Raw genomic sequence first — 18268 nt, 5'->3', positions numbered from 1 at the left:
GCGTAATCGCGTGCAGGATCGCTTGAGATTAATATCATTCTGAAGCCATAGTATATGGTCCCTAGCCATAGCATCCTGAGATCAGGTTTTTGCTATACTCCTACCTCGTATTGAAATATCGAGAGGGGAGTATATTGAAAATCACTAGTTTGTCAGGAAGTAGCCATAGGAAACCGTTAAAATTACGTTCGCAGCCAGACTGACTCCAAAGCGGACTATCATTGGAGTGAGCACCACTATATTGTGGGCTGGACAAACCAACATTAACCTATTTTTTTCAAGTTACTAAAACAGACATGCGAACGAGACCCTTTGTGAAAATTGACCATGAAAGGCATTCAACTGAAATTTGTTTTCAAAACTGGTAAGAATTTCCCTTGTATTTTGTGAAAATGACCTCATCTTCTGAAAATACTGGGTAACCCCTATTACAGTGCAGTCAACTCTCTATCAATTATCGATTGGTAGCGGAACCACGCGACATCCATTATTATACGAGTTAGCTTTCGTTCCCATGGCTACCACATTTGCTATGGCGGATTTCATGATCATAATTTATATATATAATGCTAGCAGTCAATAGTGGCTTATGCACGACAGTGGAAGGACGGGTATGGTGATAATCTGAAGGTTTGGACGTAGTGGAGTACCGGGAATACAGTAAGTAGTCTATGGTAAATATATATATCAAATTATATTATACTATCGATAGGTCTAGCTAGGCGTAAATGGTGATGCGCTGATTGACAGGGCAAAGGTGCAAATTGGACTCTCGGTTCATCATGCAAGCATTGCAGTCTATCTTGATTTCCAAACACCACCAGATGGTTACGATTGTTCCATGCATAACGGCCTCGTATGGAGGGGTGGGCGTTGGTCCTTTTTTTCGGGGAAGGGGCGCTCTATACTGTTTAGGCCTTATGTCGGACAATAGAAGGTATGCATGATGTCTAATCGAGGAGAACTGGTTACCATGATACCTATACCAACCACAGTATGCTACAAATGAGCTCATTCCCGAGATCATTAAGTTCTCAGCGCCTGTTTTAATGACCAAGATCAATTCTCAAAAATTTAAACGAAACAATAGGCCATATCGTTTTCTATGTCTTCTTTCTAAAAGGCCAAATATATGTCAATTCCGCACTTTAGGCAATGTTTTATTCATAAACAAAGTGAAAAGAAAATAGCTGTGAGCAGAATGGATTATGAAGAATGTTTTTATAAAGTCAGAGTGATGTGTTCGAAGTATAAATAGTCGGATATCATTGAGTTCGGCGTCAGAGACTATAACTGGACTCATTATGTATAGTATGGGCATAATAATGCATCCGGCAGGTTTCACTTTCAGATGTGTAAAGTAACCTATCAGAACATCACAGCGCTGGTCGCTATCGGCACACTTCTCCTGTCGCTGTGTTCCACTGATTCTCAACCAGAAAGGCAGGGCTTCCATGATTCCAAGGTCGTCCGAGACGCAGAGTAAGTCTAACATCACCTCTCCACTGAATTACTTACAATGTACCTTTTAATTTTATTACAGACTTCGATCCTATAATCTTACAAATTTGTCTTTAGCTGTTTCCCCCTGACATTGTTAACCTACTTTTGCTTTCGCTTTGCCTGTATTTTTGGCCTTTTTTGTCAGGAAATGGAGGAGCAAGATCATCTCACATAATTCACCTGTTTTTCTATTTCAGACACATTCAAGAACATTTAGATGGTTTTGCTCAAGTAAATACAACTACTATGTCTAACGAGGAACTCGAATTTCACTACTTTAAGTAAGTCATTTGAAGTCTTGGTGGTGTCTGGCCCATAGAGTGTTATTAGGAATGTATCAAATTCATGCTCTGTTAACGACAATACTGCGGTATTGTCTTCGTATAGCCTCCCCCTCCACCCGCATTGTAAAAGCTGAGCAAGATGTTAATGACTCACAGCGATCATAGTCGGTCATGCCACGGGCGGGGCAAGGACGAACTACAGCCGACCAGGAGCCGTCCCGACTGTCTCATGTTACTCACCTTTGATTATTTCACTCGTGAGTGGTGTTGAGGCATGTATCAGTTCATTGTGCGCAGCGAGCCTATGAATTTGAGAATCAACTGCATACACTAGAGAAAAAAAAAGGGCAGATGGTAATTAACAGTTCCGGTTTTCAGATTACATGACTTTGACAACAATACGCGGTTAGACGGCCTAGAGATATTAAACGCACTTACGCATATGTTACCTTATGAAGAGGCCTCAAAGCTTGACTTGAAAGGGAAAACGCCAGATGAAGTAGTTGAAATGAAGGCTAAAGCTAAAGAAGATGAAATGAAATATTATACAGGTAATTATCATACACTGGCTGCATGATATCTTCATACTTTCCCAGCTGGTTATCGAGTCTTCAACGCATTCCTTTAGGAGGACCTTCTGACCTTTGTATCTTAATATGACCTGTTGAGTAAGGAGCTTTAACAAGCAAGAAAACCTAACCCCAACCAGTGCTTTGGTCTTCAGACATGTAATGGTCAGGTTTTCATCTGAGCTACCCATTGTTCCCCCCTGACCACTGTTCCTCCTCTGATATCTTAAGTTGCAGACCATCCATTTATTTGCTTTCAGATATCGTTGATCGAGTGTTAGAAGAGGATGATTTAGACAATGATGGATATTTAAATTATCTCGAATATCGAATAGCAAGGAAAAGAGACGAGGACGAATACGAAAAGGAGAAGGCAGCAGAGAAGAAAGAAAAGCAGGGACATTCCGGAAGATGAAAGGGCCACGGAATTATTGTTTGTGTCTGGGGTTTGCTTACATTTTACCTAAGTTCTTTTCACCGAAAAATCTATGGATCGAAATGTTCCACTCTTAAGTCTATCAGGTATAGACTCCCCAAGCCAACACTTCAGACGCAGTCGACTGGCCCGTCTGCAAGAGACGAATAGGATGATGAAATGGCTGCCCCTCGAGTCAAACATGCAGCTGACATTTATGTAAGCCAAGGAGAACAATAATCTGACTATACAACATAGTCGACTAACCACAACGAACAACGAGATATGCATAGATGAACCCTTTATTTTCATCATACTGTTCGATCACATCATTTTTATTACTTGATTACAGTGATCATTTGTAATTTCTGCTGCTGATAATTTTTACCTTGTGTTTGTCCCACCAGTTAGTTTGACCATCCTGAACTTCAGGCAAACACTCGAGTGCGAGGGGGAGGATACGACTGACTCCGGTTTTTCGAGTATGTCCAGAGACTGGAATGTGCGGCTGCTAGGAGATGGTGGGCAGTCGAGTCTTGTCTTCAGTTGATGGTGTGTTTAGGTCTCCGCCAAAAATCAAAAATTGAACATCCGTAATTTAATACTTGATGACGAAGAACTGAGACTGAACGAATAAAGACCATATACATGTAGTACTCTTATATTTCTTTTATGATTGTGATATGCTTAGTTAATTTGCGCTCCTGTCAATAAAGATATTATCATCATGAGACTTTGTTAGTGTCAAAATTCTAACTTCTTTAATTGAATTGGTCGCAGTCAGCTATAGAACAGCCCAAATTATCGATATTATACGTTCTTTGGGGAAAGTTTGATAAAAGGCTGTGCATGTTGGGAAAATGCCAGATGATGAGCTCGCAGGCAAAATGGCGTGTTATCAAATCACTGGTGATAGTATGGGACCTAATCAGAGTGAATTGTGCACTGCCCACACGTTGCCTGAAGCCAGTATATATACCATTAGATCTAAACAGAGAATCATCGAACGAAATCAAGCATAGTATTTGCGGCATAAGTCTTGAATTCATTCGACCAGGACGCCACCACAGCTCAACGCAAATAAAGGTAGGTTGTGCCTTGTGTTTGTCTCCATCGCTTGTAACATTCAGGACGACGAGCCCAGTCTACCACTGGCATAAAGCAAGGGCATAAAGGAACTGTAAGTGGAAGTCTGCCCGCGATATATTAAAACCTTTACTGAAAGTCCTCTTTCAAAGATGGGCTTATAGTCTGTCTGCCGTCGCACAAGAAGGTCGTCACTAGCTGGTTTTATAAATTAGCTGTTTATAATTATTCCCCTGTCGATTTGTTTGACATTCATTTTCTAGGGAATGGATATGCGTGCCCTGTCTTCACTTATCTTATGGTTGGCAAGCGCTTGCCTCTGTTCCTCACACTCTCAACAGATGAACGAAGGCTACATGGGATCGAAGAACGGCCAAGCTCAGAACAGGCTCAAGGATGCGAACACAGTCCATGATAGAGAGTACGTCGGAAAGATCATTCCCGTATCACAATTACCGAGCAAACGCATTGGTGACAATAGTTTTGCTGTTTGAAGTAACATTGAGAAGATGGCGATCGTGTACCCAGTGAATAGTGTCCGCAGAACAATTTTTCTAAGGTCACTGCTCTCAATAGCAATGTACATGTACCAACTTTCTCATCGATGGGTAGGATACATTTTAACAGGCGACACTGATTTGAACAGCACGGTGCATGGAGTGAGGTATACTGTTTTTAGACTGCGGGGTCCCTTGCCACACCAGGTAGATTCGCGGCTTCAACCACAGGATTAGTACAGTCCGTGATTAAGAATCTCATGGAGCGGGTGGTTCCATTAATTTTCCCACCTAATCGCCTTCTTGAATTATAGTGACCCAGTCTACACTTTAACCTCCCGATCCTGCAAAAAATCAATCGGATGATAAAACCATCCTTTATTTATTTTAGTTTGTCGTTGTTTTTGATATTCCAGTCATTTAAAGGAACATCTCGACAAGTCAGCAAATGTAGATTTCGACAAAATGAGTGAGAGGGAAGTGTCTTTTCATTATTTCAAGTAAGTGCGACGTTATAAGCTTTTTTATTTTATGTTTCACAACCTTATTGCTTCTTATCTATATATGTTGGCGCACTTCGGACCCATCTTTGTGCTGCCGGGAACATTTCTGACATGTTGTCATGAATGCGGACGTATAACCGTGAGGGTGGATGTCTCCGATCAGTCTTTCATGCTGATGTGTCTTTTGTGAGGACGACCGCCATAAAATGCTCATGTATCTTTGTCTCGGGACATTTATGATCTGTCTGTAAAGTTGATATGTCTTTTTTTTACATTTATGACCGTCTTCATGCGGATGTGCCTTTGTCTCCGGACACAGGCCGTCACGCCTTCACTGCTAATGTGTCTTTGGTTTGGACATTTCGGAACCGTCTTCAACGCTGATCTAGATTTGTCTTTACGAAGAGAAGTTTCGGAGTGGACCCGTCTTCAATGCTGATAGATGTTTTGTTGGTATATTAATGCCAATGTGTCTTTCTGAGGAGACATTTCGGATCTGTCTTTAATGCTGATCTGTGTTTTGTGTGTGGACACTTGGGACCCAACTGGTGTGATTGTGTGGGTGCCGTGTAGCATATCTCCAATGCTGAGGTATCTTTGTGCGGGACATTTCAGACATTAATGTTGGTCTGCCATTCCGTGGGATCATATTTTGGACCCTTTTGATATTGCTGCTGGGTTAATGTTGGAACATGTCCTTTAATAGTTGGCGAAAGGGCTTCTGCTAATGGGCAAGAAAATACTCAGTACTTAAACTTCTCATGAATTTCAGAGTTCATGATTTGGATATGAATAATAAACTTGATGGCCTCGAGCTTCTTCAGGCTTTCCTCCATGGTTATGAGGAAAATGTTGAGGACAAAGGTACTGAGGAGGATAGGAGGAAGGCACGAGAAACAAGGGAGGACATGGCAATAGGTAAGTTTCTCAAAAACATCTTGAACTCAAGAAAACATCCTTTCTCTACTCTTAGAGAGAAGTTTTCCTGTTATACCATTGAAGCAACTCACTCAGTATGATGTGCAACACGCATGAATATTGTGCACAGAAAGTGGACGATAATCAAATGGGGGATGTTACTTTTGACCAGGACTGTACTATTTTTGGTTTCCAGCAAACATTTAAATAGTCTTTTGGCATAAACCAGGTTCTCCTCGTCAATGCTTTTATTTATTTATTTCAGCAACACTGGATTTGACTCTGGCAGAATTTGATGCCAATGACGATGGATACATCGATTATGTTGAATTCGGTAACTCCATCGACAGACATCTAGAGAATTCCAAACCTAACAAATCACAATAGATGTATGAACAGATGAAAAAACTGACTTGTTGATCTGCTGTCCATGAGGATGTGTTGGAAACCACCATATATGCTGAAAAAGATGCTGTCAGTCAGACTAGTGCCATGCCAGAGTCTTCCTAGACCAAGAGTAGAGGTTCAGCACTATCAAGACCATTGTCTTCTTCTTCAGCGTTCGCCCCGCACTTGGAGGAGTTCATATCCTTCAGAGAATATTTGTCCTCCAAAGGCAGGATAAGTATTTTTGCATACCACTATGGTTATGCACCACTTATGGTTGTCAATATAGTTACCCATGACTTCAGTTCTATGGACTAGTCTGATTTTTGGTATGATTGCTCTGAAGTCTTGGCCACATTATAGATGGCATCGTCTTTCTTCATGCATTCTGGAATTGATTAATCACTGTCCTTTTATGAGGTTTATGTTAAATCAGAGGCAATATGTATACATTTACATAGAATAAGGTTTATTTTTAAAGCACATTGTATTGTATACAAAAGAGAACATATAAATATTACATAAAATTTTTTAAAAAGTAAACTGTCTTTCGTAAATTATTCTTAAGTTATGGCACAAATTTTGCATCTTCACATGATAAAGAAGCATACCATGAAATTACATTAAAGCAAAAACCTGATACTTTGTCAACCCGTAATAGACTTTTGATTTCAGCCATGAATGGCCCATTTGAGCAATAGCTCTGCAAGTGCTTCCCTTCTGGAGAGGCCAAGGCCAGTGATCATCACGGGATGCTTCTGGTGAGTGCTTTCATTTGTCCACTACTCAAGTTTATACAAAACAAAGAATCATCACTCATCAATTCAAAGATGAACAGACATTATGAATATGCCTAAATGAGATCGAAGAAAACTTGTTGCATCCATGCATTTTTTGTGTACCTGATGTTCAAAGGATTTGAAAAACACCATACCTATTCCTGTTTGTCTATGGCCATCCGTCAGAACCAGGGATCAGGTTGGCTGATATAGGTTAAACACCTCTATATCTAAATAGTTATATATACATTGTATTGACCGATACGATGAGATTTTGCTATGGATTGTGTTTAAAAGAAAACAATTTGAAAAACACAAAAGATACTGCTGCACATATGTGGAAACATGCCATGTGGACTCAATTTTTATGGTAAAAGTAATACTGACCCATATCACAGAAAGGAAATAATTTTACCCATCACAGTAAAACCAGGTGCATGTTGCTCTGAGCTCGGTAAGTTGTGATGGACAGGTTGTTCATTTCACTGTTGTCTGCTATTTGTGAAATCTATTAGTACATGAACTTCCGCCATTATCTCACAGTGTCATTAAGGCTCATATATCTTATGTGTGACATGCGCCTCATTTTGCTGTGACAGGTCACATATAAGGATTCTTGTCATCCTTGACCAAAAAAGGCTATCACCTGAACATCTTTCTACATGTATCACTAATGTGTTGTCTGAAATTATGCGGCAAATTTTTATACAACTGTCTGTAAATATACTAGCACTGTGTTAATACCAGAACTATTGAATCATGGCACTGAGTTTTGATGGCAGGAAATATGAAAATGTGATATTGATACAGATGATTAAATACTGCTGTATTAATGCAGAATTTGGAGAGTTCTGGGTCTTATTTGTTGAGAAAGTTTACATAACACTGTTAGTTCAAAAGGCGAAAAACCATTAAGTGGTGTGTATGATACATGTACATAGCTGGTGCAAATTACTGAATGAAATGAAGGGCCACCCTTCTCAACCTATTGGGTAACATAAGACTTGGATGCCCAAGAGGCTCATTTACTCCTCTTTACAGCCAAATCATGATTCTGCCTACTAAGTTACCCGTGAAGCAATAACACACCAGGGGTGGCCCGGACATACATAAATGGTATAAAAGCTACAAATGTCGCTACATTGTATACAAGTAATCAAAATATGATCACTGAACAACAATTAATTAAACAAGGCCTGATTTCAAAATGTTGGAAGATGCTTTCAGAGAAATTGTATTGTAGATCTTGCTGAATTTGAGAATTGTACTCATTATGATTCACATTGAAAATCTTCGGAAAAAAAGTCTTGACCTTGTGCTGGTTCGTTAATCTAAGCCTAGTCAGGCTTGTAGCATTCATCATCCATATTGAAGCCAGGGTTGCCAAAGGTCTTCTCATATGGATTGTATTTCGACTGCAAAGAAGAAGTCATCAAGTTGAATATGCAAGGAGGTTAAAATGGTTTTTGAAATGTCGTGTCTACTCGGGAGTGTTTGGTTTATGATGTTCAAACAACAGTGTAGCACATGATATGCTTATGCCTTGTAGATGTCGTTGTTAACATTTAAGCAAGAAACTTGACTGGACCCCTTGAATCACAGTTATCATTCATGTGTTAGGCGAGAGGTTTCAAATGCTCATATTCAACAGAACTTGTGAGTCCTGAATAAGTGAAGCACGTACAATACTCATTGAAAATGTTGGAATAAGAATTTTTTTTAAACACCGTAATATACATTCAAGATTGGTTTCGCATGGGTAAATTATGCACGAAAGACAGAATCAACCCCTGCATTTCAATTTTATATTTAATATTTTCAGTACAATTCACATATCTTACCTTCTTCTTTTCATCCTGTACCCTCTTCCGGCAAAGAAGCTGAAAGTAGGACAGTCATTTATAAAGACAATACAGGAGGATGTTCAAAAGAAACATGACCAGTCAACAGACATCCAAGGATTACACTTTCTAACCCCCATTTTTTTATACAGAAAAGCAGTAAATGAAACATAGCTTTCAAATCTTAATATTTGGGACTCATCGAGTCTTTTATTACAACGTACAGGCATATTCAGCATATCTGAAATGTACAAGGTTTAGAAAACCCCCTTATTGCGGCAGTCTTGAAAAAAAACAATGCTGATAATCTACATGTACAAGAAAATGCGTTAATCTCGCCAAAAAAGCTCCTGGAACTTACAATAATGAGTAGCAAGGCAATCGTGAGAAGAACAACACCACCAATGGAGCAGCTGAATATGATGAGTGTTTTCTTATCATCAAATACTGGAGCTGGTGTCATCTTCGTTACACCTGGAGTGGCCATTGTTACATCTGTCACCGAGACAACTGAATCAACATTGTAAGTTGTACCATTAATTGAAATATTCACTGTCCCATTTTTGGCCTGAAAACAATGATGAAGATTAAGTCAATTATAAGTGTACTACGATTGTTATGCAAGTAAATGCTGCTAGGAACAGATTACTTACAGGTAGTGTGTTATCAAGTTGCCATCTGGGTTAATATTGATAAGATGTGCCGATGTAGGGGGTCATTTGAGCTGAGAAACTAAGCATCCAGCAATGTTTACCAATTTGAACCTCTCCTACTGCCACATTGCCAAGAAATTCAAGAAATTCAAGACATGACAGAAATGATACACCACTCTATGAAGACTATGGGACAACCTAAAAACATGTATCTGTCACAACGACAATAAATCCAAGATGCACACTATCAGTGCAGAATTTCTATCAAGGATGGTCATGATCTGAGGAGTTAGTAGATTGGAAATGTACAAGCTGCTTTTCATTGCAGTCATATAGTGAGCGTTAAAAAGATCCAGAAAATTCGAAGTGGATTTCAGTGGATTTTTTCTTAAATAGTGGTGTCTTTTTGGTGTTTTGCCCCTTGAATTACCGACCAATGTATTTCACATGGCAACATTTAGAACAGAATCTTGCATGGTCACTTGGGTAGACGGTAATAAAGGCAATGGAAAAAAAGGCACTGGAAAAAAAGTTACGGAAAAAAGGCACTGGAAAAAAAAGGCACAAGGTAAAAAAGGCACTAGGAAAAAAGGCACTGGGTAGGTAAAAAAGGCACTGGAAAAAAGGCACCAGGAAATCACTATACTAGGTAAAAAAGGCACTGGAAAAAAAGGCACCAGGAAATCTCTAGGAAATCCCCCCCCCGTGCATTTCTATATGTGTAATGTGCTGTGTGTAATGTGCTTCCAAGTCTGTCTTTCTCACCAATAAAACTGCAATGAGACTCATCAAGAATGTTTTGCTAGATGTCAATAGCCACTCTTGTGATAAACTATTGTATATTGTAGAAATAGGTTATTGGTGAGGGAACCCTGAATCTAATTTGATTAAACTGCTGGACCAAATCGGATGATCTTTGTATCATTTTTTATAAGGATTCCCTGCCTATCCAAGCTAGTTTTTCTGGTCGGAGGGTACTGAAAATAGGCTGTTCCGTTTTTTTGGACCACCCAGTATTCTGTTGATGTAGAAAAAAACTACACATAGAAATGCACATAGAAATTTTTATTTTTATTTTTTATGTAGTAGAGATTTCCCATACATTTTTCCTGGAGCCATTTTTCCATTGCCTTTTTTTCCAGTGCCTTTTTTACTCAGTGCCTTTTTTCCTGGTGCCTTTTTTCCAGTGCCTTTTTTACCTAGTGCCTTTTTTCCAGTGCCTTTATTACCTATATTCGGTCACTTGTGATTTATCCTGATAAAGTCTTATGAGCAGTATTTCGAAGCATTCTAAATGCAATCTACTGACTCTTTTATTACAGAAAAACTCACCGTATCACTGATATGCCTAGCAATGTCATCAGCATTTGGTGCAGTTACTGTAAAGGAAATGTTGATACTTCCTTTCTTGACTGAGAGGTTGTTTATATATTCCCGTAGGAGATTAAAGACACGCATAAGCTGTTCAATAATGGCCCTGACCCTGGCCCTGAAAAATATCAAAATGTATTAGCCTTGTGCAAAATCCAAAGCAATTCCTTTGATAAACGACTAAACAACTTTCTTACCATTTAAAATTGATTGCCAATTAATTAAACAGTGTTATTTCATATATAAGCCACCAATGGTGCAAGTGAAACGGCACATATTGCTTCCGAACAAAAGAGCAACGCATTTTTAAATAGCTGGCAATGAAAAGTAATTCTCTCTTTACTCAGTTGTTCATAGAATCAAAATGTATTGCATTGGACTTCTTTCAAGAGTGTAGCAGGAATTTATTTTCATTCATCTGCCTTTGGTGGCCAATTACAGCACTTTGATTTTCTTCTTGTTATGAAATTCTCTCCCTTCTTTATCTAGTTTAAAGACCTGCCCAAGTACAATGCGCTCAGAAACCTTATGCACCATATATTGTTCTAGTGACACACAGACACAAGTCATAACTTATTTCACTAGCTCCAGTAGCAAACTTACACAAACCCATCCACAACCTGGAATAAATCAGCAAGTTCTGATGGTGCATCAACTTTAATGGTCACTCTTTTAGACTTTGGGTTGTTCGCTGTAAAGAAAATCAGACCAATTATTACCACGAAGACATATCCAGCATCAAATGATAACAGAGAGGTATCTGGATGTTTGAAACCACGTACATGTACATAATGGGTTTATAATATAATTTCAAAGAGAGGTTCTGCTGCATTTATCACCAGGTGTTGATTCCAAAGAGAGAGCCAAGGTAAAAGGCCAGTGGATGGCATGTGTCACTTACTACAAAACTTGTCATCAGAGGTCAGTTCTTCTAATCGGTCTTTGGTGGAATCGTAACGATGCAGCTTGGGCTTGCAAGAGCAGTCAGGGATGCAGTGCACTGTCTCCAGATTATCATTCTTACATTTTCCTTCATCAGACTCACACACGCTATCTGGGCAAATATTGAAAGTGCCACCAGGACAAACCTCAGCTGGAAAGTACAAAGTTCAAATAGGTCAAGAACACAGTGAGCTCCATGCATCTCTCACCAAAAGATGCATGAGATGTGGTGGGAGCAAAAAAACCCCAGAAGTAGCATAAAGTAGCATTGTCTTGCTACTCTCGGAACAATCCATAGGCCAATCTGCATATGTTTGTCTAACTGTTTGTTCGGACGGTACCAGGTAAAAATCCCCCGGTAAATATCCCCCTAGTAAATATCCCCCCAAGGTAAAAATCCCCCCCCGTAAAAATCCCCCCCCCGTAAAAATCCCCAAGGTAAAAATCTCCTTGGTAAATATCCCCTACAGTAGGCCTGTTGTAGGCAAAAGCAGAATCATTATAAAATGAATTACACCATTGTTTTTATACAAATTTTCTTGTTCACTTCTTTTACTTGGGCGGGGCAAAGAAAAGGTTCGCCCAACATTAGAATCGGGTGGAAAACAAGCCCGAGTCTAAGCTATAGGCCTAATGCACAATACACAACACATTTTTTATCTGTAGGGGGATTTTTACTGGGGGGGGGGGGGGGTTTTTACCTTGGGGGATTTTTACCGGGGGGGGGGATTATTACCTGGGGGATTTTTGCCGGGGGGGGGATTTTTACCTACATTCGTTCTGACAACCTCAATCAAGTCATGTCATTTCCTAGTAGTAATTTTCATTGTTTAAGTGAAAGACATGATGCAGCTGCACAAACAGGCGCAAGAGATATTAGAATGTAGAAAACCTGTTTTTATCAACACTCACCGGGCTTCCATGTTTTACATTTTGCTGTGACATCTTCATTGGCATCTGTTCTCCAGGTCACTTTGCAGTCATTACATGGATCGGCAGTGCAATGAACATTACCTTTGTTGTATATGCATGCAATGGTATTTGCACATGCGTCTTCACAGGTCTTGAATGGTTTACCATTACTGCAGGCTGAAATGAGGGTTTGAACAAATTTCAATATTTTTTTCGAAAATATCATTTTACTGTGTGACTTTCAGTAAAATCTAATAAAGTAGTTTTGTATTGAAACTATAAACATGAAGCAATAATCTAAGAACTTAAGTATGACCACAGGCTGGATTGGCAAAAAACCTTGTGCGAACATGACAGATTCTGGTGAAAACTACGAGTACATTCATTGGTAAGACATAGAAAACTGAACATAATGTATATGCAGGACTGAGGTACCAAGGACGGCCTCAGCAGTCAAGAACAGCCTGCAATCAATGAAGCCCTGACATGGGATTTGACAAAACTTACTTTCAAGCAGAGATGGAATCGTTTCTGAAATATAAGAAAATGACTTGTTCAGCCTGTAAGTGAATGTCATATACCTCATTTTTTCATGCAATACTTTAGATGATTTCACAGCTATGTACATGATACTAGACAAGATATTTACAAGACTTCAGAATACCCAAGATGGCTGACTTTGCTTCTGACTTGAAATTAAATGCAGTCCACATTTGATGTTTAAGGTGAACCAACAGGCTGAGCATGTTATTAGGCTACTCAAGGCTAATTGGTTTTTAACATTTTTTTTCCCCAGTGAGGAATGGTACAATGGAATATTTGGCTTCTTACTGTGAGTGTTTGCAGTACAGTTGAGATTCTCTCCCACGACAGGTCCTTTCTGGACTACGCCCTTTACATCGACACACCAGCTGAACCCACTGTGACTCTGCTTGGCACTAAAGCCTTTCAGGGTGGCATTACATTTGGGAATGAATACACCATAAAACATAGGTTGCACTAAAAATAAATAAATAAAAGGAATATATTACATGTAGTCAGTAAAACAGTTGAGGGGAAGCTTGAAGTTTTTTTAGGCGTGGACCTTGTACTGATCTCTGATGAATGGTTCAAGGCCTTGTCTTAGAGGTCAACCAAGTAATTGTTTTGAAAAATTACCTTTAGCCATGCATCTAGCCATGCACGACAGCTTAGATGTGAATGTGTTGGCAGTCATGGCACACTTCTGGGCCGTTCCACTGACGCAGTTCCCTTCCTTATGGTAGTAGAAAGTGGTCATCTCATCAGTATTCTTTCCATTGCAAAGGGAATTATTCACATGATTCATCACACATTGGGCTTTTGGAAATGTAGCTGAAAGTAAGAGTGTGATTAGTTTAAAGCGAGCAGTGAAAAAACACTTTAAGATGAAAAAGTTGTTTCTTATTGGACCACAAATTGATGAATCTTACTGGGCCCCTTATCTTTCTAAAATCTTAAACTGGCATGGGCTGGTCACAGTTTAAGTTAATTTTAAAAATCACACAATGACATCAGCCCAAAATAACCACAAGACTACATGACAACGACGCTTCGAAAACATTTAAAAAAAGATATGGGAAACATTCAATTGCACTGATCTTCTTTTTCTCCTTTCTTCAATCATTGCGGTAAGCTATACAATTATTTTCAGAATGGCTTTTTTCCTTTGAAATGATACTAAATTCTGAAAGATGCATGGACAGTCTTAGAATGATTTACTTACCACCATCACCTGGGTGCTGCTTGCTCTTCCACTCCTTGACAAAGTCACCCGAATGCCTCATCATATTGCATACCATATCCCCACGTGCTTTTAAAAGCTTCATTATCTCATCATCAGGAGCCAATGTCATGCCTGAATTTTTCTCATCAGTCTTGTTTTTACACTTCTCTAGATCCGTTTCAAGAGGCTTCTTCCCATGCATGTCTACTCGTATCATGTTCTTAAAATGCGCAGTCAGTGTCCTTACCACAGCATCAGAAAGGTTTGCCCTTGGCGTCAAACCCAAGTTGAACAGGAAGGTATCAAGTTTCTTGAAGGTGGCAGTGATTAGTTGGTTCGCATCAGCTTCTTCCATAGCCATCTCAATGTCACCTTTTACTTTGCTCATCATAGACAGATACATTCTTTTAATATTGTTGCCAACGTTGGCACATCGGAAGGCCTTATTTGCAACATAATCTTCAGATTTCAACTTAACGTTGTGGTCAGGTGCATCATTGCCCTTTCCTCCAGCAGCATTGCCCTTGCCATCATTGCTGCCACTGTCCATGTCAAAATCTTTATACTTGAGGTAAAGCAGGAATTTTGTCCCCTTAGTTTTCGCTGAAAGATATTGACCACATTCTGTTAATTGAGGGTATTGACAAATCATCGGCCTCAACAGGGGGTGATGTAGGATTCTGAGATATGAGATATAGTGAGGGTCTTAGTCACTTTCAAATACCAAATCTGTCAGGAAAACATCATTCCATGACAGTATATAAGCAGACAAAAACAGATTCCTACCTAGGGACCCACTGCATGTTTTTAGTATCCAAAACACTTGCCTATATTCTCCTGATAAAAGCCCCCCCCCCCCCATTTTAGGCCTTATTCGCTTACCATGTTCCCTCGCTAGGCTTGGCATCATCCCCGACCTAGCTATGATAAGATGATCAATCATGTTTTCCATCATCGCTGCGCTTGGTGTCATGGCAGGATCCATAATCTTGGTCTTCTGGTCAACTTGAGCTTTGATGTTTCGATACAGTTTCTTCTGACATGAGTCTGCACTGGCATCTGAAAATAATGTGGTGTACGAAACAAATATCAAGGGTTGCAAAGTTATTGACTATCAACAACAAATTTTTCCCACCACTTTATTTTGGCAATTCATGAAAATGCATGAAAAGATTCGTGAAAAATAGCCGGGGAAAATTTGGTGGTTTACAACATATGTTAGATTGGTTTGGCCTGCTGGTAAAGAATTTCAACGAACACAATAGAATAAGATTAAGTTTGGTTTAGACCCCTTCATATGCCCTGTAACTGTTGGAATAGTTTTTTTTGGATACCATAAAATGCCCTTAGATAAAAGTTAACCAAAATCTACTAGTATCGCATTTGAAAAAGAAACAGCTTCATTGCAAGGAAAATTTAGTAAAAAAATTACCTCGCTTCTTGAAACATTCAAGGGGCTGGCTGATGTTCCTGTAGAATTCCGGCTTGCAACCACTGCATGGGTTGATGAGGCAAGTGGCATCTGGGTGGTCAGGACACTTTGCATGCTCACATATCGACGTTGGGCAGAAAGTGGTCTTACCAGTTTGGCACACTGAAGAATAATATAATAAAGTTAGTCGAGAAGATAATATATCATCATGTCCAATGACTTTAGCATTTTATAAACACAAAGGCAACACATTCCCCAATAAACTTGTTGTTTTTTATCTGCTCAATAAAATTTGGTTGCAAAACTTTGTCCTTAGGTTTGAAGTGTAGACTCACCTGCCTCTGTGCCTGTCTTCTCCGGCTCTACAAATAAAAAAGTGCATAGTCATCAATTATATAATGTCAACCTAAGACAAAATAGAGTTTCGATGTTGATAGTTTTTAGTGGTTCTAAGGCGACTTCAAAATATACTGAACAGAAATACCCAACAAAATGACGTGTCCTGTCATCTTTGAGGTTTTCATCATCTGATTTTGTTATATGCCAATTTCTTATCTATCAGACGATAGTCAATAAAGACAACAGGATATTTGATTTTGATGAACATCGCTTACTTGTACAGTCAGGAACTCCACGAATTCTGTCTGAAGTTGGCTGGCCAGTCGTTGGATCAACGCAGAACATAAGGCCGAGATGATCATAGACCTGTACTGTGTGATAGGTGTTGTTTTCGTGGCACCTTAAATGATTTAAGAACATTCTAATTATACATTTTCATGTTTTTAGTTGGTGACTTCGTCTCTGCGGCAGCTTCCAATTTTTCAAACAAGGGGTGCCTGCAAGAGCATGGTAATCCACATTCTAGTCATTTTGAAAAAAACGACTCTTGTTTTCACTTACGTGCATGGTCGCACTGTGCTACATCAAGCCATCCAATTGGGTTCAATGATGTCATGCTAATTCATCAAGCAATGTACTTAACGCCCCTCCTCTATAAAGTGACTCTCTATTTTTGACTACCATACTTCTTAATGCATCAAAACCCTTGGCAATACACACACGGTACATACCTGGGAATAAAGATCCCAACCATTCTAGTTGGAGGGAGCTTACTACCCAGCTGTTTCAACATACGCTGCACCTTGTAAAGCTTGCCAAGACAGGTTTCGGGATCAACCAGTTGGACGTCTTCGTCTGCAGAGTAAAAAATTACGATATAACCATTAATTGCCAAAGTACTATGATGGTGTTTTGCAATGAAGGAGGGCCTATGACATTTCTCTTCATTGTATATTGTCCAACCACAATTATATCTAGTGCACCACTCTCACACCAGGTGTGATACTGATAATGCATGTTGTATATAGTTGGTATAATAATTCTTTGACTGTTGCTTGTTAATCTAGGGCATTATGCACTTGAGCTGTCATGGATAACTGTCTGCTGGTTATCATATCATTTACCTCCAGTGTTCTCTGGCGCTGTTAAAATGGATAAGGCAGTGGCGTACATGTATATCATTTTTATAGAAAGAACCACAAAATTGGCATTATCATAATGAAAAATAAGTTGAATTAAATCTAAAAAAATATTCCAAACCATTAACTTACCACAAGTGCAAAAGTTATTTGTACATTTAAATCCAGTGCCACAATCAGATTCTGTCTGGCACACACCAGGAAGTTTAGCTGAAATAAGCAATGTATTCTTATATCAACGCAAGTCGAGATGCAAGTCACAATTAGTCAGAAGGCCGGTTGTTACTGTGCAGAATCATGTAAAGAAAATGGCACATTTTGTGGGCTCAGGAATTGGGCATAGATATCAATAACCAGTTTACATTTAATAGGATACATACAATGGAATTAGAAACAGTTGACAATACTTAACCTCATGCATAACCAACTGCCATGGCTCCCAAATTCCATTGCGGCATACTTAAAAGCTTCCTTATCAACACCTTCAATGTAAGTCACACATGTCACACCAGTTGCATCACAAGACAGTGAAATGAGCAATTGCTCTAGATGAAAACAAATATTTCCGCTTACCTGGTTTTGATGGTGGTGTTGGTACAGGGACAGGTATGCAGGACTTGTCATCTTTCTTGTCATCTTTCCTGCCATTGTTCTTTTCCTCTTTCTCACATTGTTCTTTTCCTCCTCTTTCTACAAGGAAAATCGTGAACATAAAAGATCGGGCACTTTATTCGAAATATTTCATATGGTTTTGATCTTCAAATGATATGTTTGTACTGAAACAAAATTAACATGTAATTGAGAATCGCTGAAACTGTAATAGTATGTAAGGTAAGGTCGGTCATGAACCGTCACAACCATAAGACAATTAGTTTTACTCTGTAACGATAGAGGCGCCACCTGTGTGGATCGTGCACTGTAGCACATGTAGCACGAGGCTGTCGTAATAAACAC

General features: G+C 39.3%; 3 protein-coding genes across 4 annotated transcripts in view; 2 read left to right on the top strand and 1 right to left on the bottom strand.

The window, feature by feature from the left end:
• The first annotated feature begins 551 nt into the window (after nt 1–551).
• LOC135485100 (multiple coagulation factor deficiency protein 2 homolog) lies at nt 552–3502 on the top strand. Of its 2 annotated transcripts, none has more exons than XM_064766839.1 (5): nt 552–674; nt 1352–1482; nt 1701–1784; nt 2166–2338; nt 2617–3502. In XM_064766839.1, the coding sequence occupies exons 1-5, from the start codon at nt 672–674 to the stop codon at nt 2769–2771; spliced, it is 546 nt and encodes a 181-aa protein (XP_064622909.1). In that variant the 5' UTR covers nt 552–671; the 3' UTR covers nt 2772–3502. The 2 variants fall into 2 exon arrangements, with proteins under 2 accessions (XP_064622909.1, XP_064622910.1); XM_064766840.1 differs by having other exon boundaries at nt 554–660.
• Nucleotides 3503–3739: 237 nt separating this feature from the next.
• LOC135484231 (multiple coagulation factor deficiency protein 2 homolog) lies at nt 3740–6584 on the top strand. The gene is made up of 5 exons (XM_064765509.1): nt 3740–3857; nt 4121–4278; nt 4771–4854; nt 5630–5775; nt 6041–6584. Exons 2-5 carry the CDS (start codon nt 4124–4126, stop codon nt 6160–6162), a joined length of 507 nt encoding a protein of 168 aa, XP_064621579.1. The 5' UTR covers nt 3740–3857; nt 4121–4123; the 3' UTR covers nt 6163–6584.
• A 30-nt stretch (nt 6585–6614) lies between these two features.
• LOC135484230 (uncharacterized) overlaps nt 6615–18268 on the bottom strand; it is a 49778-nt gene continuing 38124 nt past the window's right edge. Inside the window, exons 61-78 of the mRNA XM_064765508.1 lie at nt 17888–18004; nt 17447–17524; nt 16907–17030; nt 16451–16575; nt 16172–16198; nt 15837–15998; nt 15287–15463; nt 14405–15007; nt 13819–14013; nt 13492–13659; nt 13168–13191; nt 12661–12837; nt 11708–11899; nt 11410–11497; nt 10768–10924; nt 9144–9350; nt 8783–8821; nt 6615–8356 (exon numbers count right to left, since the gene is read on the bottom strand). Coding sequence (XP_064621578.1) covers nt 8279–8356; nt 8783–8821; nt 9144–9350; nt 10768–10924; nt 11410–11497; nt 11708–11899; nt 12661–12837; nt 13168–13191; nt 13492–13659; nt 13819–14013; nt 14405–15007; nt 15287–15463; nt 15837–15998; nt 16172–16198; nt 16451–16575; nt 16907–17030; nt 17447–17524; nt 17888–18004 — 2738 coding nt within the window. The 3' untranslated portion in view covers nt 6615–8278. The remainder of the gene's footprint in view (nt 8357–8782; nt 8822–9143; nt 9351–10767; nt 10925–11409; nt 11498–11707; nt 11900–12660; nt 12838–13167; nt 13192–13491; nt 13660–13818; nt 14014–14404; nt 15008–15286; nt 15464–15836; nt 15999–16171; nt 16199–16450; nt 16576–16906; nt 17031–17446; nt 17525–17887; nt 18005–18268) is intronic.

The sequence above is a fragment of the Lineus longissimus genome, chromosome 3, assembly GCF_910592395.1.
Source record: "Lineus longissimus chromosome 3, tnLinLong1.2, whole genome shotgun sequence".
Taxonomy (NCBI): Eukaryota; Metazoa; Nemertea; class Pilidiophora; order Heteronemertea; family Lineidae; genus Lineus; species Lineus longissimus.
Note: the sequence above shows the minus strand (reverse complement) of the source record. Positions and strands in the feature narration are given on the sequence as shown.

What these genes read in the sequence shown, in the direction of transcription:
- LOC135484231 (XM_064765509.1), top strand. Translation starts at nt 4,124, where the DNA reads ATGGATATGCGTGCCCTGTCTTCACTTATCTTATGGTTGGCAAGCGCT. An exon ending in GTGTCTTTTCATTATTTCAA is followed by an intron (nt 4,855 to 5,629) that starts GTAAGTGCGACG and finishes CATGAATTTCAG; the next exon opens with AGTTCATGATTTGGATATGA. An exon ending in AAGGGAGGACATGGCAATAG is followed by an intron (nt 5,776 to 6,040) that starts GTAAGTTTCTCA and finishes TATTTATTTCAG; the next exon opens with CAACACTGGATTTGACTCTG.
- LOC135485100 (XM_064766839.1), top strand. An exon ending in AAGGTCGTCCGAGACGCAGA is followed by an intron (nt 1,483 to 1,700) that starts GTAAGTCTAACA and finishes TTTCTATTTCAG; the next exon opens with ACACATTCAAGAACATTTAG. An exon ending in TGAAATGAAATATTATACAG is followed by an intron (nt 2,339 to 2,616) that starts GTAATTATCATA and finishes ATTTGCTTTCAG; the next exon opens with ATATCGTTGATCGAGTGTTA.